The sequence below is a fragment of the Paecilomyces variotii genome (genome assembly GCF_004022145.1).
Source record: "Paecilomyces variotii strain CBS 101075 chromosome Unknown C8Q69scaffold_20, whole genome shotgun sequence".
NCBI lineage: Eukaryota > Fungi > Ascomycota > Eurotiomycetes > Eurotiales > Thermoascaceae > Paecilomyces > Paecilomyces variotii.
The window spans coordinates 90,731-116,985 of NW_021167159.1; the positions used below are offsets into that span (position 1 = coordinate 90,731).

General features: G+C 45.2%; 6 protein-coding genes across 6 annotated transcripts; 4 read left to right on the forward strand and 2 right to left on the reverse strand.

Moving 5' to 3' along the window:
• Positions 1 to 6,378: 6,378 nt before the first annotated feature.
• C8Q69DRAFT_482617 (putative siderophore transporter) lies at positions 6,379 to 8,927 on the reverse strand. The gene is made up of 4 exons (XM_028631663.1): positions 8,546 to 8,927; positions 8,220 to 8,490; positions 7,817 to 8,159; positions 6,379 to 7,771 (listed from the first exon to the last, which is right to left on the reverse strand). The coding sequence occupies exons 1-4, from the start codon at positions 8,785 to 8,787 to the stop codon at positions 6,840 to 6,842; spliced, it is 1,788 nt and encodes a 595-aa protein (XP_028481098.1). The 5' UTR covers positions 8,788 to 8,927; the 3' UTR covers positions 6,379 to 6,839.
• Positions 8,928 to 11,871: 2,944 nt separating this feature from the next.
• Positions 11,872 to 13,152, forward strand: C8Q69DRAFT_409595 (carboxy-cis,cis-muconate cyclase; the record flags this gene model as incomplete). Its single annotated transcript, XM_028628253.1, has 4 exons — positions 11,872 to 12,015; positions 12,069 to 12,177; positions 12,249 to 12,719; positions 12,797 to 13,152. The coding sequence occupies 4 exons, from the start codon at positions 11,872 to 11,874 to the stop codon at positions 13,150 to 13,152; spliced, it is 1,080 nt and encodes a 359-aa protein (XP_028481099.1).
• A 252-nt stretch (positions 13,153 to 13,404) lies between these two features.
• On the forward strand, positions 13,405 to 15,786 carry C8Q69DRAFT_482623 (Alpha/Beta hydrolase protein). Its single transcript, XM_028631664.1, has one exon. The coding sequence runs from the start codon at positions 13,750 to 13,752 to the stop codon at positions 15,400 to 15,402; it is 1,653 nt and encodes a 550-aa protein (XP_028481100.1). The 5' UTR covers positions 13,405 to 13,749; the 3' UTR covers positions 15,403 to 15,786.
• A 2,111-nt stretch (positions 15,787 to 17,897) lies between these two features.
• On the forward strand, positions 17,898 to 19,869 carry C8Q69DRAFT_185636 (general substrate transporter). Its single transcript, XM_028625919.1, has 4 exons — positions 17,898 to 18,071; positions 18,148 to 18,255; positions 18,326 to 18,866; positions 18,929 to 19,869. The coding sequence occupies exons 1-4, from the start codon at positions 17,978 to 17,980 to the stop codon at positions 19,791 to 19,793; spliced, it is 1,608 nt and encodes a 535-aa protein (XP_028481101.1). The 5' UTR covers positions 17,898 to 17,977; the 3' UTR covers positions 19,794 to 19,869.
• A 310-nt stretch (positions 19,870 to 20,179) lies between these two features.
• C8Q69DRAFT_482629 (hypothetical protein) lies at positions 20,180 to 21,413 on the reverse strand. The gene has a single exon (XM_028631665.1). The coding sequence runs from the start codon at positions 21,338 to 21,340 to the stop codon at positions 20,297 to 20,299; it is 1,044 nt and encodes a 347-aa protein (XP_028481102.1). The 5' UTR covers positions 21,341 to 21,413; the 3' UTR covers positions 20,180 to 20,296.
• Positions 21,414 to 23,274: 1,861 nt separating this feature from the next.
• C8Q69DRAFT_185658 (glutamyl-tRNA synthetase) lies at positions 23,275 to 25,643 on the forward strand. The gene is made up of 2 exons (XM_028625920.1): positions 23,275 to 23,618; positions 23,673 to 25,643. Exons 1-2 carry the CDS (start codon positions 23,367 to 23,369, stop codon positions 25,542 to 25,544), a joined length of 2,124 nt encoding a protein of 707 aa, XP_028481103.1. The 5' UTR covers positions 23,275 to 23,366; the 3' UTR covers positions 25,545 to 25,643.
• Positions 25,644 to 26,255: the final 612 nt, after the last annotated feature.

The following is a 26,255-nucleotide window of genomic DNA, read 5'->3' on the forward strand; positions in this document are numbered from 1 at the left end:
AGTAAAGGAGTAAAAGAAGAATACTAGTTAGGTATCCTACGGCGGCCCGGAGAAGGTAGCCGGAGCCAAAATCCGTGCTTATTATGGACAACGTATATTTCCATTATTCAGACTGGATCAAGGCCTCATGTGCTGACGCTGGAGCTGAATTGCCGTACCTGCGGCCTTGTTCGCCAAATTTCCACCCTATTGAGGATTTGTTTGGTCGAGCTGAAGGCCTAGTTAGTTAACGTAATTCCCGACCGACCTAATTACCCGCCCGACCTAATCACCTCACGAGCTTCTTTCGCAATTATTAAATCAGTTTTATTTAACCACCTACTATGCCACTAAAAAAGCCTATTTTATTGAAAAATCATATTGAGTAGGAGGGGAGGGTCTTATTAGCAATTAAAGCTTTAAAAAAAGATTAAATTCTCTCTATATAAAAGGCAGTATTAATTTTTAATATTTCTTATATAACCCTTTAGATAAAACTTTAAAAATATTAATTTTATTATAATATCTCTAATAATATATTTAAATTAAATAAAATATAGTAGAAATTACTTATATAATAGATATTATTTATAGATTTATAGGGATTAAATTCTTAGCCTGCATAAATCTAAGAGATAGGTAATTTTTTTATAGATTGAGATAGTAGGGTTTAATTAGAGAAGAACTAGGTATTTATATTTATTAAATATTGCCTTAAATTAAAAAGTGTTTATTTTAGATAATATTTCTATTAGTAAACTAAATATAAAGATCTAAAGATTATTAAACCCTATTTTAATATTATTTAAATAACTAGAATAAAATATAAGATTATAAATAAAGATATTTATAATTTTAATAAAACTAGATATATAATAAGCTTTATTACTACTACTAAAGTAGTAATATAAGCTAAATATTATAGAAAGTATTAAATTATCTAACTAGGCAATTATAAATAGGTTATATTAATTAAATATATTAACTCTATAGGCTGGGTAATACTACTATATATTATTTTTAAAGGCAAAACCTATATTTAAGGCTAATATAAGGATCTTAATATATTAAAAGACTAAAGAATTAAAGTTAGCGATAATAATTAGACTATAGACTAAATTAAATTATATTAGCTTAAAAAGGTTTTTATATTTTAGATAGCTTATTAAAAGACTAAATAATATTTACTTCTTATTCTAGATAAGTATAGTATAGCGGGGAGAATCAGCGTAAAGAATATAATTAGTTAAGAGGTCATATACTTCTGCTTAAAGTCTTTAAAAAGTCTATAAGCAAAGCAGTAGAGGACAGGAGAAACACACCTTCTCAGTTATTCAGAATGAAATAATCAGCTTTACCTTTCTATTATTATTCAGTATCAGTTCAGCATCAGATTATTATTGGTTTACTATGTCAGTTCGCAGCCAGAGCTTCTCCTCTAACTCTACTCTGAGCTCCGAAGTCGAATACTCTTCTCCTCCTTCTCAATACCTACTCGCTTAAAGACTCTATGCTAAGTCTTAATACGTCTTCCCACAACAATAGCAGTTATTTAATCCTAGAATTTAATAAGATATATAGTAAATATAATATTATTTTAGTCTATATACTACTATATTTATTAGCTTTCTATTAATCTCTAGATATTAACTGCTTTAGGCCTTTAAAAGGAGTATATAATTACTTAGTTTAAGATAAGTATTATTAGGGGTTTAATTATATTAATAAGCTTAACTTCCTAAGTATTTATTCTAGAGCTTATACTTAAATATTTATTTTAAATATTATTAAAAGCAGATTTAAAGCAACTAGTTTAATCCTTTTTAACTTAAAAGAAGTGCTTAGATAGTTTATTATTTAATTAACTATTCCTATATTATTAAGAAGCTAGTTAATTGCTTTTATAATCTCCTTATCTAAAATATTATAGAATTATAAAGATTTAAAAAAATATAAGATTATGTTTTAAGGCTTATTTAGAAGATAAATCTAAAATCTTTTATTTACTAATTAGCTAGTTCTAGATTATTTTATTTAATAATATAAATACTTAATAAGCAAAAAAATCTTTATAGTATATAAGAATTAAAATCTATATTTAGCTAATAAAGAACTCTAGCAAAAAAAGTAATAATCTAATTATTAAATAGGTACTATATAGGGTTTAAATATTAAAGAAGGTTAAGCTTTTATATAGAGAAATAATAAAATTAGTAAAGCTCTTACTAGCACTATAAAAAGATTAAATAATTTAATTATATAGCTATACTAGCGGGCATTACTAATATATTTAAATTATAATATTAGGGGCTATATTAGAGTTAGATATCTTAATTAATATAGCAATAAAATATTATTAAATTATGCTGCTATTTAGGTAGTAAAATCAGACAGTATTTTATCTAAGTGTTTGAGGTAATTAGGTTGGGCGAGTAATCAGGTCGGTTAGGAATTATATTAAATCAAGAAATCTTAGTCAGCATATTTTAGGCCCCTTGGTGCTATAATAGGTCGCCTACACCTTTCCCCCTTTAGGGTTAGATTAGCGCACACTGAATAGCTAGATAGAGCGTCTCCTGGATTTGATTCTTAACCAAGCATCTTTATCATTTTTGGCCCATGAGCCTCTGAGTGAGAGCATATAAAGAAAATCCCGACTAAGGGTCTTATGCTTGCTTTCGGCGGTGCGTATTTAATATTAGTGCAAAATAGGATAGTGCCGAAGGCTATTTCCGACATTTAGGTAAGATAGTTAGGTAACTAAAAGACCCTGTTTCTTGTCGTTATTCTGATAGTTGTTTTTGTTAGTTATTGCAATGATGTTTAAGTAAAGGAAGCTATACAAACCAGAATCTTTAATTCTTGATAAGTTCGGTTTAATAATCGCAATATTAAACCAACCTATACAATCCTTGTACTAGATACAACAAGCATGTTCTATGGATGAATATTATGGTGGTGAACAAAGGCGTCATAGATCCGTTTGATGCCCTTAACTGCATAGCCAAAAAAAAAAAAGAAAAAAAGAAAAAAAAAAAAAAAACTGAGGAGTAATTTTTCGGAAATTGGTATTTCAGCACACGGCAAATATTTGAGCACGATCGCCCTGGGTTGGATTATATCGTCGGCGAAATGCTATAGCGGTGGGTGGAAAGTAGATGGATCAACTCGATCGATGTGGCCGTAAAAAGGGGAATAACTCCAGTTACACACGCCTAATTCACGCAGATTCAGATAGGCGTTTAATTACCAGCGAGAACGATCTGAATCTTGGCCTTCTTTCGTGTATTCATGGTCGCCGTTGTCGTGGAACCCGATATTCGAGGTGTTTGTTTGTGGCCGCTACTCACATGATCCTACTGTATATATTAGATCCTCCAGCCCTCTTGTTAGACCTTAGCTTGTTCAATGATTTGTTGACTCTTCTATCCTCTCTTCCTAACACGAGGCACGGTGGTAGGGATGAACAGAAACCTCGCTTCGGACCTTCTGGCAGTTCTAGGGAGGTTATAATAGGCCCTAATGCAGGAATATAAAGAATCAGCGGCAAGAGAGCTCTTTCTTAGCTGGTGCTATAGTACTAACTAGAGAATCGAAATGTAACAGCATCCTCTATAGGGTGCAAGTTATTGAATTTGTATCCTAGTGTGGTTATAGAAGTATCATCAAGAACTAGTTTCTCTCAGCTGCAGATCCCGAGACCCAGGAAGGCTCTGTCTCTCTTCAAAAAGAAAAGACCACCCATTCTAGATACCGGGATGGTCCATTCAGCGTTAATGCTGAGCTGCGCGTATACCCCCTTAACAGAATACTCATCCTCTGCATCGTTGGACCCATCGGTGATGGCTATCGAGGAGTTTTTCTCAGCATTATCCCCTCCCCCCGCCTTCTCCGTCGACAAAAAGGTAAAAAGAGCCAGAATTTCAGTGAGAGCAAGCATCTGATAGGTCGTTCGCTAGAAATATCATACGCCTCGTAGCTCCTGTGCGTCCTCTGGTAGGGCGGGCAATAAAGCTGTCTATCTCGTTCAAAAATATTCTCATATCATAACACCGCATCTCCCGTATGACAATTTTTATGCGCCATGCTTGGCAGTTACTCTACAATTTCTCTAAGCCTGATATGTCTAGCTTTGATAAAGTAGCAAGCAAACTCAGCGACACATAGACATCATGGAACCAATCACCGCTATATCTATCTTGCAGGTTTACTTAAAAGGCAATCATCTTGGATAGATCTCCAGTACTACTCGTCTAAACGTACGCTTCATCCGACCAAGTATTTCTAGGCTTCACTTGTTGAAACTGTCTAGACACCCATTCCTTCACGTCGCTTGGCCGCTAAAATCAGTAACATATAGTATTCCTTCTCGTCACCGGTCACTTCATAACCGCTCCAGCGTCTAGCATATTCAATCATCTGACTTCTGTCGCATTCAGGGCCCGGTACGAGCTCCAGGACGTCGAACAAGGCATCGGATTCGCGCGACTTCACTGCAATGCCGGATGGGACAAAACGGGCTCCCCCGGGAGCACTGTTATTCCATAGGTATCCCCAGTGGTAGCCTCCGGTGCGCATGAAAATGAGGTCGTCGTCTTTGTTAATAGCCAAAGACCAGCCTCTGAGTGCTTCGCCCTGTCGCCACTCGGGGTGGTCTGCGGGTACCACGGAATTAACTGACAAACGTTAGTTTGTGCTAAATTATATATGCCGTTACTTATCAACCAATGTAATATATTCCCGTCCCGAAAGGCCCGAGTGCGACCTCCAGTCCCTGTTTTTCCTCTGCGTTGAAATAACCCATTTTTTGAGAGATTTGAGTCTGAGTGGATTGGAAGAATGATGCGGTGTTCTTGAGTAAAATCTAAAGACGTTCCCGGCAGGAGAAATCTACCACTATTTATGTACAGCTCCGATGCCACGTGAAAGGATAGCATTTGCGATGCTAGCTTCATTATCAGTGTAGAAATAGGAAAGGATCTGTGCCACCGTGTGACTCATTTTGTTTTTGTTCACGTCAGAGAATTCCTAAAGATTTGGGGAATCACAATAACTGGTTCAAAATTGTGGTGCGGAGGTTCATGTCGATAAAAGTTTTCAAGGATGGATAACCTAGCTGTGGCGGGCTGAATTCTAATTCCAGCACCCAATTGAGTACAGCAGAGAAAACATTATCCATCGATAGGTTTGTGTTTATTGACCAGATAGAAAAACACGAACCTAAGAGATCAAGAACTGTTTGCAGTGATCAAGTTTAACATCGAGAAGTGAGCATACCTTCAATTCAATACCCAAGTGCTTAAACTGAGGACACAAAAGTGGTAATTGAAAGACATTGACCAGACAAGGCTGTTCTTCACCACTCCGCTACAATCCAAAAGCGTGTTATAGTTATAGTCTCTGGCCCGATTTGGTGGGGACGAGCCGCGTATAAAAAATTGGAACGTGGTATAAATGTCAGCCAGCCACAAAACATGCGGGGCACAAACTGAAAGTCTAAGGGCACTACGCTGCGTTAGTGAACTGTAGATAGCCATCTCATAAGACGATCTCCCTTAGATAGCTTCAAAGTAGAGATGAAACGAACCGACTGACGAGGAAGCCTGCAAGATTGCCGAACCTAGCGCCCACATAGGGCAACAGATTATGCAGACATGATGGCTTTGCTGGCTCCACTTGCTCCTCCCTAAACATAGTTACTACAACTCGAGCATAGAATAACTGAGAAGAAGGGTTCATTTGAAGATAGGGTAGATACTAGAGAACCACGTTTCAGAGGGCAGAATACAGATTCGTAGCACTTTGCTGACCAGCGGCATTGCACAACCCATCATAAACTAGCAGCTCTATTCAGAAAACGGTGAATAAGCCTCGTCAGCCAGTGAAAATCCTTCCTCCGAATCTCATGAGCTCAAGACCACACAATGGATCGGATTCTTTTTGTGTCTGTTTCTCAGCTAACCTATGAAATGGATGGATTGGCTCTGGCTAGCGGAGCGGGCCGTTTCTGTCCCAAGGATAGCTTTTGCAACGGTACTTCTTAGATCAGATCAGGGGCATCAGATCGGCGGGCAGGAAGGAGGTTGGTAGGCCAGACGATCAAACCAGATCGCTAGAACTCCCCGCAGTCTACGTGGTTCCATAGAAGGCCCAGTAAGTATTATTAGTTAGTTATAGATAAGTAGTGAACAGCCGTTAGTTAACGAGTTACTATTGCCAGTTCTGCCAAAGTTATAGCAGTGAATCAAGATAGGTAAGTGTATTTCGGATTTATTTTCCGGGGTTGAAGTTGCAAGCGCGTCTGCGCAATAATACTTACCCGTTTCACGTTTTAACATTGTGTGTTTGTGGCTAGCAAATTAGTAATCAGAGATCACCAATCGCAACTCCTATGAAAGATCTTAGGGCTGAGCGTTTTCCCTGGGAGACGAAACTATTATTTAATGTCCGGATATTCCTCTCTGCCAGGTAACTCTAATACATCTTTTAAGCACCTGCTCGGTTGTGTTGTATCGGATACCATCAATGAATGCCAAAAATGTAGGTGCAAACTTGTTGGAAATTCAAGCATCTTCAAGCAGGTGCAATGCTGAAATAGCGTGACATCCAAATGAATTTCTTGTAAAGCAACGATAGACAGGTATTTGGGACAACTCAAATAACTAAATGTTGACGAAGATGACTAACTCCCCGTTTCCTCAAATGCTTCCATCATTCTGGGTTTCATAGCTCATGGCTATGTTCCATTGTACCGTAGCGCAAAAAAATAAAAATAAAAATAAAAAATAAATAAAGAGAGAGAGAGAGAGAGAGAAGAAGAAGAAGAAGAAGAAGAAGAAGAATAAGGAGGGAGAGAGTGACTAGAACAAGACACCCTTGGTCTGTGTCTCTTTAGTAAGCTTGATGTCCCTGATCACGAACATCCAAATAAGGGAAAGAGCCATAATCGCAGTCCCAGCAATCAACATCTTGCTCTGTGCCTCTGCATAAGCAAGGGAAATGGCGTGTCGAGTCTCTTCGCCACTTGGGTAACTCAGCTGCGATTCAAGCGAGTCATAGATTGTTTCCCAGTCAGCCTTGGCGGACTCAGGAAGTAGACGCTTCAATGCTGCAGGCAAAGTGTGCGTCCAGATAGCACCTGAGATACTACTTCCAATCGCGCCTCCCATAGAGCCAAAGCAATTAAGGAATGCGAGGGATGAAGCAGCATGATTGTGATCTGATGCGGCTAGGACGGCAACTTGTTGGCAGATAATCATAGTACCGCCAGCAAACGCAATGAATACCTGGCACATGATCGTATAGCCAACAGACCGGTCAGGGTTGCGAAAATAGATCATCAAGCCGACTCCAAGCATGTAGAGAGGTACTGCTCCCCAAAGTAACCATCGGAAACGGCCTGTTTTCTTGATCAGAACTCCCACAACTAAAAGCCAGACTCCAGAAACCACGTCGAAGATGCTGCTTATGTATCCTGCAACTTCGATACTTGTTCCGTACACGACCTGCAGATAGGAGGTGAAGTAGTCGGCCCAGCAGTAGTATGCGATCTGGTAACAGACATCTATGAGACAAGCACCAAGAACCGTTCTGGAGACCAATAATTTCCATGGAAGAAAGGGCACTGGAGCAAGGAAGCGCTCTGCCAAAGCAAAGGCGATCAAGCACACGATGCCAATCACAAGCATCGTAATGATCGAGCCAGACCTCCAATCGTCGGCAGTAGATCCAGCGATGGTGAAGGGAAGTAGGAAAAGGACCAGTCCAGCGGTCAGAAGGAACACACCCAGGACTGCAAGTGTTAGCACGAAGTCGTTCAGCGAGGGTTACAACTTACTGTCAAACTCGATAGTATAAAATATGATACTTTGCATTAGAGATCTACCGCTCGCTTCTTTCTTACGCAGGAGCCCCTTCTTCTTCGCCTTGTAGCGATTATACTGCAAGAGACCAAACATTGGCAATGCAACAACAGGAAGGACAATAGCGAAACAGCCGTATGCCCAACGCCAGTTGGTTTCGTAGAAATGCTGGGAAGCAGCAGAACCTGCGTATGCTGTGATGATATAAGGCGAGGAAGTGAATGCATACGCAAGACCTCGATCGCGCAGCGTCGACGTGTCTGCTGTGATGACGTCGACGCAAAAGATCATACCGGAAAATCCAACACTGTAGAATACCTTTTTTGTGGACATAAGTGATTTGTACAGTACTATAGGCGAAAAGTGCAATGGACTTACCTGCGATGCGCAGTAGGTTGCGATGCCCGTGCAGGTAGCAGACAATATCAATCCCACAGTGGCGAAGACTGCCATGAGGAGGAATCCAAGAGAGCGGTCCCAGAGGTTCAGTATTTTCGCGACAGGCATATAGGTTGCTGCTGACATGACGCTGGATACGACATAGATCACTGGAATTAGGGAGTGCGACTCGAATCCGCTGGTCACGTAGGCCGACAAGTTGCTAGTGATTGAGGACTGAAAAGCATTAACAAAGTATAAGAGAAACATTCTATTTTGCAATAGTCAGCGTTTTCCCTCTCTACGGCTATCACATCTGGACTCACAAGATATACGCTGCTCCCAAAGATGTCTTTGTCCATGATAAGGTGATAGCTTCGGCTTGTGTTACTCCGTTTTGGGCTGACTCGTCAGGGAGCTGGTCATTAACGGCGTCGTCGACTTTTTCAGCTGGCAACTTTGATTCTGTCTTCGTTAAAGTGTCCGCGGTTGCGAGTTCATGGTCTCCAGTAGGACCTGGAGAAGCAGAATCCGCAGCTGGAAAGACCCTCTTCAACATGGACAACATCTTCAGTTTGGGAAGTGTCCCTCCACTCTGGCTCTGATAGAAGGACTATGCTGAATGAAAATACTAAATCAGAATCCATGCTATCAGCGACACGAGGCTTCTTAAGACATTTCCAAGTTGGACTCTTTCACAATTAAGGCAAATCCAGAACACTCCGCCTGAAGGTGATCTGGCCATATCGATCTTTAGAGATCTAGTGTGTGAAAAATCGCATCAGAAAACTTTACTCGCAACTTAGTGGAGAGCATCTAGCATGCATTGGGGGCGGGTCGCCCGAGATAGAGTGGTATCGCTTCCCATAGCTTTCCTGGATCGCTGCCGCGGTTTTTCGCGTACGACATTGGGACTGAGGTGTTACGAGTAGTCGCAACTGAGTGGTTCTTGGGAAATTATCAATGCATTTACAATCTCATCCAAGGGTTACGGAATATTCGTCCATCACCTCCGTATTGGATACCAGCCGAAGAATGAAGATGAGGAGTAGACCGAATTTTCTCTTTCTTTCCTTTTCTTTGCCCTTCTCGCTTCTCATCTTCATGACTCGTATCGGCCCCAACAAACGCGTATAGTTACGCCACTCGGCTTCAATAACTAGGCTACCGACCTTATCAGATTAGATCTGGCGTATCAGATTAGATAATATAGCTTGTCTAGCGGCGTCTACGAAAGTCTATTTCATTAGCGGCGAGATGAATAGTGCAGCTTACTCTTGGCTCTTGAGTCTTGACTCTTGAGTCTTAATACATAGTGCATCAAAAAAAAAAAATTGCCAACGCTAGTAAGCTTGGCACTATTCCGTCTTATGCCCTAGATGCTAATAACTTCCTTTATTAGTGATAGATGAAGCTATTCCCTAGTCGCTCCAGATCATGTTTTTCCAATCCTCAAGTATCCGAGTGTTAGGTAGTTTATGATCTAGGGCAAACTGTAACCTACGACGTTTATTTCGTTAGTAAGTCTGAAAGTCCCTATTTGCGCAAAATCCGCTAAGCAGAGGCAGACATCTTGCTCTATATCCTTTGTAATCTTTGGGGGCCGTTCAGATCGTTTAGCATCCTCGATACACTCTTTTTAATGCGAACACTCAAGTAGTGGATTATAGTCGCGCTCTTGGGTTTTTTCTCGAGAGCTCTTTGCCTACGAGGAGGAATCCGTGTCGAGCGATAGGTCTCAATGGGATCAGCTCCGTATATGATCATAGTCGAACGAGCTTTTTTCATGGTCTCGGTGTTGGTCTTGCAGATTTAACTATTAGAGGAGTTTTATCAGTTCTAAGAGAGTCGATATTACGGTTGCTCGTCGGCTCGTTGGTACGATTAGAATGATCAAGCTCTATTGCAAAAAGCTTTATATCTGGTGACATCGAGCGAATGGGCAGTCAGCAGCACTAGGCAGCTCTACTAAGCTCTAATATATCATAGTACGGAGTTGGTGAAGCGTTAGGCGTAATGAATCTAGTACGGCCAATCTTACTAGCGTTGGGAGTGGCTTGAAGTGAAGGAGCATGCCCATGACTTATCGGAAAACGCCGAGCTAACTATTGTTTTACTGGGAAGCTATAAACGATGGCGGCGCTCACTCTAAATCCAGACTTAATAGGGCCAGGCTTTTCATCGCTTACGGATCCTAAACTTCACTTTACACTGCAGTACGTTCAAATAAATACTAGCTGAAGGGAACATGTTCCCAGGAAACCTTATGTATGTACTATGTCTGCTTCTACATTATGATCGATACATTGCTATCTGAAACTACTCTGTCTGGGTCTTTGTAATCCATATATTAACTCGGCACTCATACCGAGATTATTATAACCGGTTATACTATTCAGCAGCTTCTCGGAGATTCTTTACCATTTAGTATAGAGGGAAGTCAGGAATATAATACACTAGTCATCAGCTTAAAGTACTCGAAATAAAGCTTTGTGTAACTGTCCGTAGAGCAGCAGAGTAACGAAGTGCCTGAAGCTTCAGAGACGTATGGCACGATCTGAAACTATCAAACAGGATAAATTCGTGCAGTTGTTAAGACCTCTCTGAACTGTATCACATGAGGTCTGTCAAAGGTATCTTGAATTATCTACAATCATTCCGACAGCTATAGATCTGTCATAAGAGCACTAAAAGATACTCGCACTATATCTACAGCCGCTCTGACATTATACAACGCTGCTGGGAATGCCATACTCCATGAGAAAATCTGCTACCGGATGCGTTAATTGCATCAGATGCACGATATCTCATCTATATACCGGATCGACGTCGCGGCTATGGCAGACGTCCACGTCCGCCCTCTGCCACTGAAGAGCGCCTCGTTCTTCCTTTCTCGCCTGCACTTGACTCTTTCGACACAGACTTCCAACACACGTTGGCCTCACACACATTTTCAGTCGCACATTATTTAATGGAATCTAAGAAATAAATCCCCATGGGGAAAGTATCCTGAGACCGGAGAAAGTATCTAGCCGGGAAAGATCTTTTCCGCTGCTAGTTTAGGTAGTAGTGCCATTATCTGACGGCACGCTTGTTGGGATCTCGCCAACCCGTTTAGATCGACCACTACCTGTTAAATCATTGAAGTGTAGGTGTTAGGATAAGCCGATAGGTAACTTAACTATGTTGCCGGGTCGCGATGTAGAGGTGCACTGTGAGATGATAGGCAAATCAGGCTAGGGCTCTTCGTAAAGGCCCGGCATTCATAGCAGGCGAGAATAGACACCCGCATGCAACATGACAACAATAAAACTATCTATGGTACATATACCACCGGAACATGCATGCCCAACGGTAAACCAAAGCGGTTGAACGGCGTCAGTTATGACTGTTTTGATCGACCGTGCGAGACTGCCGAATCCACTACACCCCGCCTCTTCCCCGCGTGCCAGGAACAACACGGGTCGAGACTCGGGATTCAACGTCGGGATGAAGACGACAAGGCAGAAGATGGAAATGGAGAAATTTTTCCAACAAAAATTGGGAATCCTTTTATTCTCAATCTCGCCCAGAGAGATGAAATAGAAGTTCTTCAATTCCTTTTCCTTTTAACACTCCTCACTTGGTAGATTACAACCCCGCCTGTTACACAATGCGCCATCGTCTTATGGTCGGCACCTGGACGCCTCCAGGGCGAATCTACACAGTCGAGTTCGACGATGAGGCTCTAACGCTCACGTTGGTCAAGAAGACCGCAATCCCAGAAGACGAACCCATCTCGTGGTTGACGTTCGACGTGAGTCTCCCGAGATGCTTTGCGACTCCCGATCTCACAAAACCCGTTGCTAGCACGCCAAGAAAAATATATACGGCGCTGCGATGAAGAAATGGTCCAGCTTCGCAGTTCAAAGTGCCACTGATATCATCCACACTACATCTCAACCTCTAGGAGGTCATCGTACGTGCTTCCCTGAAGAAATCCAATTATTCCACGACTTTCCCTAGGCTCACCTCTTGTGTCTTGTCTAGCATCCGCATCCCGAGCAGACACAAACACCAGAGCTATCTTCGTCCTGGCGGCGAAGAAACCACCATACAATGTTTACGGAAACCCCTTCTACGATTATGCCGGTTACGGCAACGTGTTCTCCGTCGACGCCAACGGGGCCATTGAGCGTAACATCCAGAACTATGAATATGCGCCCAACTCCGGCGTCCACGGGATGGTCTTCGATCCCACCGAAACCTACCTCTACTCGGCGGATCTCCGCGCAAACAAGATCTGGACGCACAAGAAGGAAGAAGATGGTCGTCTGACTCTCGTCGATTGTATCGATGCTCCCTCACCTGACGATCACCCGCGGTGGGTGGCTATGCACCCCAGTGGAGCGTATCTTTATGTCTTGATGGAGGCTGGAAATCGTCTCGGCGTCTACGTGATTGATGAACATAGACATGTTCCTGTCTTCACGCGTCTCACATATCCCCTGATTCCTCCAGGTACTACCTCCCGTCCCCTCCCGCTAATATCAACTACGAACGCGATGGAACAGAGTAGTTTTGACTGACCACCCCAGGACTACCTCCACGAAACAAATACCGCGCCGATGTCGTCTTCACATCTCACAGTGGAAAGTATCTCTTCGCCACCACCCGTGGCAACTCATTCGACATCACAGGTTACATCAGTGCATTCAAGCTAGGACCAGCCGGCAACATTGAGCGCCAACTCTTCATCAACCCAACTCCCAACAGCGGAGGGCACTCGAACGCCGTCAGCCCCTGTGACTGGAGCGATGAATGGTTAGCCCTGACTGATGACCAGGATGGATTTGTTGAGATTTACCGCTTCCGCGACGAACATCTCGCACGTGTTGCGCGCGTGGATATCCCTGAAAAGGGATTCGGTATGAATGCGATCTGGTACGATTGAAGTTAGGTAAGATGCTATATAAAAATGGAGCAAATGAATCATTAGCGACTTTTACGCAAACTCTACGCGCGGTAATATATTTAGACTATAGTACCTTAGGTCAATCACCTCTGTATATGTGTTTAGACCTAGATATATATAGGAGAATTAATATGTGATTGTTTCGTGTAGATATCTACTTGGGGATAATTAAATCTCATCCCGTGTTTAATCCTTGGTTGAACGGAATAACACACATTAGGATTAAATCGAGTGGAAATGAGGATGTACCATCCCTGAAGTGTAAATTTTAATCAAAACCAAATGCAAGTATTACCTCTGGAGGACCATCAACTGTCCACGGTACATAAGCTTTAGTTGCACGTGACCCAGGATAGGAGCTCGCGATTATTCTTGCGGGTTCGGCAGTCAGAGTCGGATCGCGGTGGTATATACTTTCCCGCCTGGATGCGGGGAATCCGTCTTCGTGTCTGTTTTACTGTTTTTATTTTTTTTTTAATCACTGTTTCCTCACTTGTTGGATTTTAAGAGGCAAAAGTGCTAGGACTTTGTTTTTACTAGTGACTGCACCTTTACAATTGATTGCAGGTGACAATCATGGCGCCGGGGCTTCTATACGTAACGATGCAGCCGCAGGACGGCCTGTCGGATGCAGAGTTTCACGACTGGTATAACAACGAACATGGCCCTCTTCGTCTGCGGCTCCCGTCCATCCAGAACGGTTTTCGCTACCGAGCCACGGACCTGGATGGACCGGGGAAGGGCCTGCCCGAGTGGGTGGCTCTCTACGATGTCGCTGATATGTCGGAGCTGACCAAGGCACCCTACACGACGCTCCGGGAACCTGGTGTCAAGAGTGAGCGTGAGAAGGAAACAATGGCAAAGATCGCAGTGGATCGGCGGTTGTATGACCTGCTGGATGACCAGCACGTCGAGGGTTTCCGGCCACTGGAGGAACTTAACGCGCCCGTAGAGGGCAGCGTCCTTGTTGCTCTCAGCACCACCGTACATCCAGGCAAGGAGAAGGAGCTCGATCGATGGTACCGCGAAGAACATATCCCACTGCTATCCAAGGTGCCGGGATGGCTGCGTACGCGGCGATTCGCCAGTTCCCAGATCGAGAAGCATGATGAGGTCGAGTACCTTACCCTGCATGAATATTCCGCCAACAACGGACTGGGCGGTCCCGAATGGCAGGCGTCGACGACCACGCCTTGGACAAAGGAGATCAACACAAGCGTCGTCAAGGACAAGCGTCGCCGGGCATATTCTTGGTATTACACTTTTGGGCCAGCACCACGCGAGCTGGGTGCGCTGAATACCGGGAGTGCACCCTTCGTTTCCCCAGATGGCAAGACGAAGACCTTCCCCGCGTCCGACGGCCGTCGGGCTGCGATCGAGTCATACATCACGACTCGCGACGGTGTTGAGCTCCCGTATCGTCTCGAAGGGGCTGGGGAGCCAGATGCCCCGCTGCTGGTGTTGAGCAACTCCATCCTGGTTGAATGGGGGATCTGGGATTATTTCCTGGACGCCTTTTTCAAGGAGCCGCAGAACCGTCGTTACCGCGTGCTGCGCTATCACACGCGCGGGCGTCTCCGGCAGTCTGGCGCACGCCCAGTGACCCTCGACGTCCTGGCGGAGGATCTCGTCGCCCTGCTGGACGCCCTCCGCGTGCCCCAGGCGGCGGCGGTGATCGGGGTCAGTCTCGGCGGCGCGACGGTGCTGAAGACGGCCCTGCAGTACCCGGAGCGGGTAGCGGGCTTTGTCAGCTGCGACACCAACGCCGTGAGTCCGTCTGGCAACCGGAAAGCCTGGGGAGATCGTGCTGCTATCGCGATCCAGGAGGGTGCTTCGAACGCCAAGGGCGAAGCCATCGTCGGACAGGAGCTGGCGGAAGCGACGGTCCGCCGGTGGTTTGTGCCCGGAAGCTATGATAACGGTGTGCTGCACGCGCGGATCGAACGCGTCCGCGAGATGATACGCGGCAACAGCCTCAAGGGGTTCCAGCACAGCGTGCAGGCGCTGTTCGACTACGACATGCAAACAGACATGAAGGCCTCGGGGACGCGGGGCATCTTTGTCGTGGGGGGTGGGGACGGTGTCTTGCCGCAGACGATGAAGGAGATGGCCAGCAGTCACGGCAGACCGTCTGCGTTGCACGTCCTCGAGGGCGCTGGCCATCTACCGATGGTGGAGAAGCCAGCAGAATTTGCGGAGGTCGTGACACGCTTCCTGGATGGCCATTGATAGTTAGTTAGTTACATGTGGAACTGTGAATAAGCACAAGCACAGTAAGACTGTTGAGAGAGAGAAACCCTTATTGTTTGATCAGCCCGATGACGACAATTATGAATGTAGCGTGCTCTAGACAGCGTTTATGGTAACTTCGGTATGAGTTGATAAACCCAATAATATAATCAACAGGACAAACTTCGGACATTTCGGCGTTAATCCCAGGGCATATTAGAACTGCCGTGAACCATCGGGTTCCCTACGATATACTGTAGATACCTAGGTAGGTACTGGAGGCCTCTACCTAAGGTAACAATTAACCCTGCAGATGACGACAGAAGCCCAACACCATCGTGCACCGATGCTGCATGCCAAGATGCAGAATTTTCGATACTTTTTATGCATCGAGTAACATGGTATTAATACATATTTAATTAACTTAACTACGGAGTAGAGTCTGCAGAGAATAATACACAGCAGCGCGTGCCGAATAATCGACCGGGTGCGTTGTCGTAACGGGGTCCGTGGACGGAAGCCAGCTCTGGCGTCATCGGCCCACCGGGTGGACAACCCTCTGCGGGGCGGACGGTCGGGGAAGGAGGGGGACAACCGACGGGGACTGGAGAGGACCTGGAGAGAAGTGGGGGCTGGGGCACACAGGGCTGTGGCATTAATATTGATCATGATGGTGTGGGAGTATATGGATTTTGTGCTCTCCTCTCCTCTCTTGTGCTCTTACATCGAATCGCATCAAAATGTCCCAAAGAAGGCATTAGACTGTTCTTCTTCACGCAGCGCCACCATCGATTGGGCTGTTTCTTTTTTCTTTCTTTTTTTTTGGCGCTTACCAGAAAGCTTCGCAGCTGATCGACAGCCAGACGGAATCTGAGTCGGGCCTCCCGACTGACGCAAAAAACAGGACTCGGGAGCCGACGGTGCATTCGGACAACGATAAATGCCGACCGAAGCAAGAAGTTGGCCCGAAGGCAGCGGTGGGCAAACTTAACTTGCGCTTCACGATGTCCTTGTCCACTTTGATTTCCCGTTCCATGCATTGTTCGCAACCGGGGAGGGCTCGGCGCATGTAAGATGGGGATCATCGTCGCAGCACGCTGTGATTCTTTTGGATCTGCGAACAACGCTGACCGCTAGACCGGCCATAGATAGACTATGACCCTGCTAGACGACGACCAAATACAGACTCGGTTTCCGGCTGGAGTAAGCACAGGAGGAGGTCAGAATTATTATCTATCTATACTCTACCAAGTAACAGTTATAGTTAACTAACTACCATACTGACCCAGCAGAGGCCCGCTCGCGCTGAGTCAGCAGGGGGAGGAGAGGGGACGGGCTGTCTTGGTTGGTTACCAGACAGTGGATTTCTACGGAATCGCTAGTACTACGGAGTAATCCCATAATCCCATAATCCCATAGTTATGCATCGGATAAGGATAATACCATAATCACATAACGAATGATCGATGGTTGGTTGCTAGTGATGTCCGAGTATCTAGAGTAGTTCTGCCGACGAACGAAGTGCTTGTTTTCGGCCATCTGCCGACCCGATTCCGGGTTGGAATGCTGGTTGTGCTGCTTCCGACCGCCTTCGTTTCCCGGTCGAGTAGCAACGAGTAGCAACGAGAGTAGACTAACTACCATCCCTAGGTACCATACCTAGTCTATCTACTACCTAAGTAGTTACTACTACTCTCGAGTACGCGAGGAAGCTTTGCTCCCGGACGCACGGTCGACGTAATGGCCACTTCTTCCCCCGACTTCATCATCATCAGCATCATCATGGCATCGCACGCGGTTTGATAGTTCCGGAGCAATGCAACGGGCCACGAGATATCGCCACTCGCCGCACAACGGCCGACAGGATGTCGGATATCGCACTTAGCTTGATGCAGCGTGTCGTCGAACAAGCTTTCTTTGTTTTGCAAAAGCCTCACTGAGAACTCCACCGGTGGTCGTCTCATTGGACTATGGACCTTCAGGAACTACTCCATCGTCGATCGGTTCTTATCGAAAAAAAGAAAGACAAAAGAGAAAAGAGAAAAGACAGAAGAAGAAGCGCGGACGTGTGATGTCACGGTGGCCGACATGCTCCATATCGCTATGGGGACCAGTGGAACCGCAGCCCAAATGCTTAGCCAACGATCACCATGATTCAAGCATTCAACTCCACGACTATACAATCGCACAGGGCAATGTCGACTACTCCAGTAAGACCATACTCCGTACGGGGAGAAGTGGTGGAGTGTCGGGGAAACACTCCCCACACCCTTCTTATGCTCTACTCTTACTCTGCTCTGCGTGCGTGCTGTTGCCACGACGTCCTCCCCACGATCAGGAAACCCTTTAAACCTTGGATCCTCCCCTTTTCTTCTTCCCCAGTTCTTCTTCCTGAGTCTATTCCTCCAGATTAAAAAGAAAAAGAACAACCTCCTTTTGATAACCGGTGGTTGAATATCAGGGACCAGACAAAGACTAGGAACCCGGATTCGAGCAAACCCTACACTAACCCCATCTCTCTTTCGATGGTTGCGTTGTTTAAGACATTGAGGTCGTCCATCCCATATAGTCTACCATGGCGCCCACCTACGCTGGTATGTCCGGACGCCCACTGTCGCTGACCGTGTCTACGGTCGCGACTATGGGTTTCCTGCTATTCGGATATGATCGTAAGTGCCAGTCCCCTCGAGTTGCCTCACGTTGGCTCCAACAGAACGGAAGATAGTTAACGGAACACAACCATAGAGGGTGTTATGTCTGGAATCATTAGTGACGCCGCCTTCAACGATGTCTTCACCGCCACTAAAAACAATAACACCATGCAAGCCTTGGTAACAGCCATTTACGAGCTTGGTAGGTGATGCCGTTCTCCTGAATAGTACATCCCTGGACATCCACCAAGGCTAACTATTCAACCATATAGGATGTCTGGCTGGTGCTGTCTTCGCACTCATATTTGGTGACCGTCTCGGTCGCAGAAGGATGATCATCCTCGGAGCATCTATCATGATCATCGGTGTTATCATCCAGGTCACTGCTTTCCCAGGCCATATCCCCCTGCTGCAGTTCTTCTTCGGTCGATCAATCACGGGTATTGGCAACGGCATGAACACCTCTACAATCCCGACCTACCAGGCCGAGTGCTCCCATGCCAAGAACAGAGGTTTGTTGATCTGTATCGAAGGAGGTGTGATTGCTATTGGAACTGTCATTGCATACTGGATCGATTATGGCGCACATTTCGGCCCTCCCGACCTCGTCTGGCGTTTCCCTATTGCCTTCCAGATCGTTTTCGGTGTCGTCATCATTGTTGGAATGACCTACCTGCCCGAATCTCCCCGTTACTTGATCACAAAAGACAAGATCGAGCAGGGTGAATACGTGCTGGCCGCACTGGCAGGTACAGAGATCGATGATCCCCGCACTCAGCTGCAGAAGTCGCTGGTTCTCGACTCGATCAAGGCGTAGGTTCCCCCTGTCAGGCTCAGTTCTTCAGAATGACCAATACTGACCCGCCCTCTTACAGCTCTGGTGCCATGCGGAAGACCTCGTTCAGAGACCTTTTGACCCACGGCAGAACCCAGCACTTCCGCCGTATGCTGATCGGTTCTTCTTCCCAGATCTTCCAGCAGCTCAGTGGTTGCAATGCGGTCATCTACTATCTTCCCGTATTGCTCAAGCAGTCTCTGCATGAGTCCGAGAACATGTCGCTGTTGATTGGTGGTATCAACATGATTGTCTATGCCATCTTCGCTACGTTCTCCTGGTTCTTCATCGAGAAGATCGGTCGTCGCAAGCTCTTCTTGGGAGGAACATTCGGTCAGCTGACGGCCATGACCATTACTTTCGCTTGCTTGATCCCCGGAGACCCGTCGAGTGCCAAGGGTGCTGTCTTTGGTCTGTTCCTTTACATGGCCTTTTTTGGTGCTACTTGGCTGCCCCTGCCATGGTTGTACCCTGCCGAGATCTCTCCTATCAAGACTCGTGCCAAGGCCAACGCCGTCTCTACTTGCAGCAACTGGCTGTTCAACTTCACTGTCGTTATGATCACCCCTGTCATGGTTGAGCATATTGGATGGGGTACCTACCTGTTCTTCGCGGCCATGAACGCATCTTTCCTGCCATTCATCTGGTTCTTCTACCCTGAGACTGCCAACCGCAGTCTGGAGGAGATCGATATTATTTTCGCCAAGGGCAACCATGAGAACATCAGCTATGTCAAGGCTTCGCATGACCTTCCGAAGCTCCAGGATGAGGAGCTTGAGGCTAAGGCCTACGAATATGGTCTTTACAATGAGGAGCCTCCGGAGGAGGAGCTCGAGAAGGGCATTGCCAGCCACGACCCTCCTGCAAGCGCCGAGTTTGCCTCCTTCCAGCCTACCCAGCTGTAAGGAACTTGTTCGAATTCTTTTTTGTGATCTGAGGAATTTTGCTTGGATCTGCTATGTATATACACGATGGCTTTCTTATCGGGATACGATACCCACTTGGCATAGATGGAAGGGAATTGGTTTATAGAATAGACGACATCTCCCGTGTTATGTTATGACTTACAAATAATACAATTCATGAATACTACATATGAAACTGAATTCTTACAAACAATATAAGATAAAACGAAGTAGCTACCAGTACACACTGTCTTCAGTTGGTGCGACACATTCCAACCTGAAGCTTTTGCGACCGTCGAGCGCAGCCTGGAGGTTCGCCTCGGGGAACGTCTTTTATCGGGAATATTATGTCTTGGGAACTACGAATAAAAGGCTACATAACTAGATGGAATCATTGAAATAATTTACTCAGAATACAACCGGGTTAAAATAAATTTATCAAGCAACTTCCCAAGCTTCAGCGCAAGTAACCATCACACATATAGTATCCGAAGTCACATAATTCAAATCCGTACTGGTTGCGTATCACCAGACACAAGTATATCTCTTCCCTGAACCAAAGAATTCTCGCACTTCCTCTGATTAGCATAATCATCCAGATTCCGAAACGTCACCTCAGCGATCTGAGTCAAGGCTTCCTCCGTCAGGAACGCCTGATGACCATATATCAGCGCATTCGGAAGCGTGAGCAATCGCATCAGATCATCATCCTGAATAATCTCGGAAGAATGGTCATTATAGAAAAGATACGATTCAGCCTCATACACATCCAGAGCGAGACCACCGAGCCGTTTCGACTTCAACGCATTAATCGCTGCTTTCGTATCCACCAATCCTCCACGAGAGGTATTGATCAGTAACGCCCCGGGTTTTATCCTCGCCAGACTTGACTCATTGATGATATACTTTGTAGCATTCGAGAGCGGACAATGGAGACTGACAATATGGCTCTGCGCCAACAGCTCATCAAACGATACGAGATTCCCATAGAATTTCTCGAATTCTGCATTCGGATACGGATCGTACGCGAGTAAACGACATCCGAAACCCCGAAGGATCTTCGCCAGGGCCATCCCGATCTTTCCAATCCCAACAATCCCCACCGTCTTACCATGCAACGTGAATCCAATGAAACCATCAAGACTAAAATTCCCTTCCCGAACACGAGTATACGCACGATGCGTCTTGCGATTCAGCGCCTGGATCAACGCGACTGCGAATTCCGCCACGGACTCAGGCGAGTATGCCGGAACACGTGCGACGAAGATACCCAGTTCTTCAGCTTTTGGAAGATCGACGTTATCGAATCCCGCACATCGAAGGAGAACTGCGCCGACGCCGTATTGTTGAAGGGCTGAGAGAACAGTGGAGTCGAGCACGTCGTTGACGAAGACGCATACTGCCTGACAGTCGCTGGCTAGGGAGACGGTTTCGTTGGAAAGGGAGAAACTGTGGTATTGGACTTTGTAGGAAGGGTAGAGGGAACGTTGGATAGATTGGAAATATTCTCTGTCGTAGGACTTGGCGCTGAAGACGGCGAGTTTCATTTTTTATTAATTAGTATAATAATTAGTCAGAATAAAAGTAAAATAAACGATAATTGTAAATGGGGTATAAAAAGGAAAATCTAGATAGAGATTCATCTGTTAAGTCGACTTTTTCTTATACCAACATCTCCATCCGCTTTGGGAAATATAAAATCGGAAAATCACATCTCATGTCCAGTAGGCCGTAGTCAATTACGTCACATATTAAATATTGAAATACCAGACCAAACCGCATATACCGTCGACAGTTCATTGAGGATTTGGCCTGAATAACGAGAGAATGAACAAGCATAGAGTTTGCTTTGTGTTTGCATAGTATCGGTTGGGTTATCCATGATTTACGTTTCAGTAATACAAAAGGTAAGCTCCCCACGTGCGGGAAGCTAAAAAAATATACTTTGATTAATTTCGTCTCCTAAGTTCCAGAGAGGTCTCGTATAGCAGTAGAACTAGGCCAGTCTGAAATTGAATAGATTCGTGCCGCAGTCTAATCTAGCGCTACTTGTCGCCTATAAATATAGACATAGGCTATGTATTCCGCTTTAAATTATAGAAGCAAAGATTCTCGCTAAAAATATAGATAGCTAAGAAAATAAAAGGTTTTGCCTTGCATATTCTGTTTTGGAATGAGTTATAATTTAAGCCTAGGCGCGTTTAACAACCTGTCCCAATTTACCATCAGTCTCTCGGAAATTTCTAACACAAGCAGAGGAATAAAGTTGTGGAAATAGCACACAACGATACTCCAGAAGTTTCCTTCCCTATCAAAGACCTGAGATTTATGCTTCTTCAGGGTTTGACAGCTACTTTAAAACATAACTAGCTGGTGTTAGAGACGTCCCTCTTAGTCTATATCTACGAGGAATTCTACAGGCACTAAGAAAACAGTAAGAATAAACTAAATAAAGTCACCTCATTAGACAAAAAAAAAAAAGAAAAAAAAAAAAAAAAAGAAAGAAGCGGGAAACCCATCCATAGATAACATTAGTTAACTTAATTAGAAAGAGGCTTAGCACAAAGGAAGCCCCCTGATTTATCCATAGATCGCGGGCATAGATAGTCTATCTACGCTACCTAGGTAGTCAAACCGAATAACTAGATAGGTCAGCATTGTTTGCCTACCTACCTAATAATAATTTTAAACAGGTTAGAAGCAAAATCTCTCAGCGTGGTGCCAAGAAGTCGACAGGATTCGGAACCATGCTGAGAGTTTTTGGCACTACGCCGAGCTGGCATTTATCATCGCCTCGCTAGCGCTCGTCGATAAGATGCACGGATTCTAGATAGGTAGTTAAGTACTTGGAATCCAGGCTTTCCACCCCCTTTATCAGCTCCTGCATGAACCAAAGAGAAACATGGGCTGCACAGCTCTAGTATCTCGAACTCGATCAGAATTCACGGGTCCTTCTCGATAGCCTACAGCCTCCGCTATCCTTGCAAGTTGCCAACTGAGATTCATTTGAGATCAACACTTCAGAAAATCAATGCATATTTCAAGATACGCTTGGTAATTGATGTGCAGCAATGCAACCCTTCTATTCCTCTAAATCTAATCTAGATTGGACAGTATGTATCGGGAGTAGGTCTAGCCCTACCCCAAGCACAAACAAAGGATCTTGCGGCCCACCAGCGGATATAAAAGGAAGATAAATTCCTGGCACATGTCTGGTAGCAATCCATCAGATCAATTGATAGGAATCACTCACTTTGTTCTTGCTGCTTTCGCGAAATCACAAAACTTACACTCAAGAAATGTCCTAAAAAGCAGAGTATGCCACAAACTTGAAGTGGATATCGCATGCAGTGAGTGTTTATTCCACGTGAATTGGCAAGGGATAGTTATCAAGTAGTGCGATTAGACCATGTTAGGAGTAGAAATAGAGAAACATAGTCGAACTAGTGTGAATTAGGCTAAACCGGTCGATGTCGATCCCCCACTACGCCCCGTGGATCTGCTGTCTTATCAACGAAACCTACTTGTCGAGACATAAGACTTCGAAGTCAACTTTGTTTGAGGCCGAACTAAATGGCCGTTCTTACGATTGCCTCAAGGGCAAATGGTGCCCTTGTCCTTCCTGCGATGCTTGCAGCATCACACATCAAGCAGAGCAACCCTCATGATGGATTTGTGCTTGAGTGCAAAGATGTGGAGTCACCAGGAAAGGGGAACGAGAAAGTGATACTTACAACGAACAATGGCGATGCCATCGTTCATGGATCCGTCTTGCTATACTTGCTAGACAAAAGCGTACTTCCTAGAGGAGTAAATAGAAATGAGGTTTGTTGGTGATTCCTTCTGTGTAGTCTTCCGACGTTGCTCATCATCTATTAGGTCGATGAATGGCTGCATCGTTCTGCGGATTTTGCAGTTCCCAACTTCAAATCCTTGGAACAACCCATGAAGGAGTTGGAATCGCACCTCGCATTACGTTCTTACGTTGTTGGCTACTCACTGACCTTGGCCGACCTTGCTGTCTGGGGTGCTCTTCGTGGGAACAGAGTGGCTACCAACCGTCGAAACTACGTCAATATAAGCCGTTGGTTCGAGTTCATCGAAGTCACTAATCCTTGGATTGTGGCTGTCGTTGCAGATCTCAGCAATGCTGCGCGACAGAAAAAGGCTGCAGCGAGTGCAGCCGGTGGAAGCTATAATATTGGCCTGAGAAACACCGAAAACGGGATCGTTACTAGGTTTCCCCCAGAGCCCTCCGGGTATCTTCACATTGGTCATGCGAAGGCAGCTTTGCTAAATGACTATTTCGCCCACGAATACCTCGGTGCTGAGTCACGCGGTGTCCTTATCTGTCGATTTGACGATACTAACCCCACCCGCGAATCTGCGGAGTTCCAGGATTCAATCGTGGAAGATTTGGCATTACTTGGAATCCAACCTGATCGAATCTCCTATTCCAGCGACTATTTCCAGCAGATGTATGAAGGTTGTGTGAAGCTTATTCGCCTTGGCAAGGCATATGCAGACAACACACCGAAGGAAGTTATGGGGGAGCAAAGGGGAAAAGGAATTCCCAGTGCATGCCGGGATATGAGCGTTGAGGATAGCCTTGCCCAGTTTGAAAAGATGAAGGCTGGTTCGGCCATGGAATGGTGCATTCGTGCTAAGATCTCCGTTGATAACCCAGTGAAATGTCTGCGTGACCCAGTCATTTATCGCTGCAATCTCCAGCCTCACCACCGAACTGGAACAACTTGGAAGATCTATCCGACATATGATTTCTGTGCTCCCTTTCTTGATTCTCTTGAGGGAGTCACGCATGCTCTCCGGACCAATGAGTATCGGGACCGGAATCCACAATATGCCTGGATCCAGGAGGCTCTTGGCATTCGTCCCGTGGATATTTGGGATTTCTCGCGCCTCAACTTCGTCCGAACTGTGCTTTCAAAGCGAAAGCTTACCGTCTTAGTTGATAAGGGTGTTGTCTGGGGATGGGACGATCCTCGAATGCCCACTGTTCGTGGTATACGGCGTAGGGGAATGACAGTCCCCGCACTTCGAGAGTTCATCTTGAAACAAGGGCCGAGTCAAAACGTGATCAATCTTGATTGGACTTCGTTCTGGGCTACCAATAAAAAGTACATTGATCCGATTGCCCCCCGATACACAGCTATTCCCAAGCACAATGCCGTTATAGCAACTGTCAATGGGATTGATGAGACCAGCTCTTTGGATAAGCCAAAGCACAACAAAAATGCCGCCTTGGGTACGAAAAAGGTCTTCTTTTCTAAAGAGATCCTCCTAAGCCAGGAAGATGCTACATCATTCAAAGTGACTGAGGAAATCACACTCATGAACTGGGGGAATGCGATCATTACAAACATTTCAAGAGATGAATCTGGAATTGTATTGGGATTGACATTAAACCTTCACCTCGAAGGCGACTTCAAGAAGACGGAGAAGAAGGTGACTTGGCTGGCAAAAGAAACAGTCAATATGATTCCTGTCGATCTGGTCGACTTTGACTACTTAATCAGCAAGGATAAGCTTGAGAAAGAGGATGACCTCTTTTCATTCGTTACGCCAAAGACTGAATTTCGGACCAAAGCCTGGGCCGACTGCAATGTTGCGAACCTTGCTAAAGATAGCATCATTCAGTTTGACCGCATCGGTTACTTTCGGGTCGACCAAGGATATCAGGAAGGTAAACCAGCTGTTCTTTTCAACATCCCGACTGGGAAAGGCGTTTGAATACAGTGATTCACCGCACGGTATTATTCCAGATGCAGTTATTTGTTTTTCCTATCTTTATACTTGGCCTCTCTCGGTACCAAAATGTTAGAAAGCCTTTGGCTAGGGTTAGTCTAGGGAAATTTCGGGACAGCGACGGTTCCTTCGCCAAGCGCCTTGACACTTGCGGAGCTACCCTATGAACTTACATATTAATAATGAGACTAAATCCAAAAGTATCGATTCCCAACGAAGCGTTGCAGAAAGCATGTGTGGACATGGAACATTCATCTGTAAGTGGTATTTTGATATCAGCGGCTAAATTCTGTGTGTCGTCACAGTTGGTGCAGGAGATCGAGTCGCGGGCGATTGTCTCGCAGCACCAGATTGGGACCGTGAAGACCCAGATTAGCGCAAAATAGTAGGATATTCGTCTCCTAGGACTCACATCCAGTGAGCTCGGTACGCTGTTTAAGGATAGGAATGTCTACTAAGGTGTGGGCAAAACGGCCTCTAGGCTTATGCCAACACTAAGAATTCAAGATGATTGGCAGGGTACTAATGTCCTTGGAACCAACTTCTACAAACCTTAAGAAGTAATTACTACTAAGCGGGAAAGGAATTGGTAGCTCTTAGAGGATGATCCAAGCTAAAAGGCAAAATGTCTTTGCATAACGTTGGAAACTGAAATCAAAAGAGGTACACATATATCATTGAGTGATGCGAAACAAT

Excerpts from the sequence above, each read along its gene's own strand:
- C8Q69DRAFT_482623 (XM_028631664.1), top strand. The coding sequence starts at position 13,750 with ATGGCGCCGGGGCTTCTATACGTAACGATGCAGCCGCAGGACGGCCTG.
- C8Q69DRAFT_482629 (XM_028631665.1), bottom strand. The coding sequence starts at position 21,340 with ATGAAACTCGCCGTCTTCAGCGCCAAGTCCTACGACAGAGAATATTTC.
- C8Q69DRAFT_482617 (XM_028631663.1), bottom strand. The coding sequence starts at position 8,787 with ATGTTGTCCATGTTGAAGAGGGTCTTTCCAGCTGCGGATTCTGCTTCT. Across the intron at positions 8,491-8,545 it reads TTGGGAGCAGCGTATATCTT|AATGTTTCTCTTATACTTTG; the intron begins GTGAGTCCAGAT and ends ATTGCAAAATAG. Across the intron at positions 7,772-7,816 it reads TTATACTATCGAGTTTGACA|TCCTGGGTGTGTTCCTTCTG; the intron begins GTAAGTTGTAAC and ends TAACACTTGCAG.
- C8Q69DRAFT_185658 (XM_028625920.1), top strand. The coding sequence starts at position 23,367 with ATGGCCGTTCTTACGATTGCCTCAAGGGCAAATGGTGCCCTTGTCCTT. Across the intron at positions 23,619-23,672 it reads GAGGAGTAAATAGAAATGAG|GTCGATGAATGGCTGCATCG; the intron begins GTTTGTTGGTGA and ends ATCATCTATTAG.
- C8Q69DRAFT_185636 (XM_028625919.1), top strand. The coding sequence starts at position 17,978 with ATGGCGCCCACCTACGCTGGTATGTCCGGACGCCCACTGTCGCTGACC. Across the intron at positions 18,072-18,147 it reads CCTGCTATTCGGATATGATC|AGGGTGTTATGTCTGGAATC; the intron begins GTAAGTGCCAGT and ends ACACAACCATAG. Across the intron at positions 18,256-18,325 it reads AACAGCCATTTACGAGCTTG|GATGTCTGGCTGGTGCTGTC; the intron begins GTAGGTGATGCC and ends TCAACCATATAG.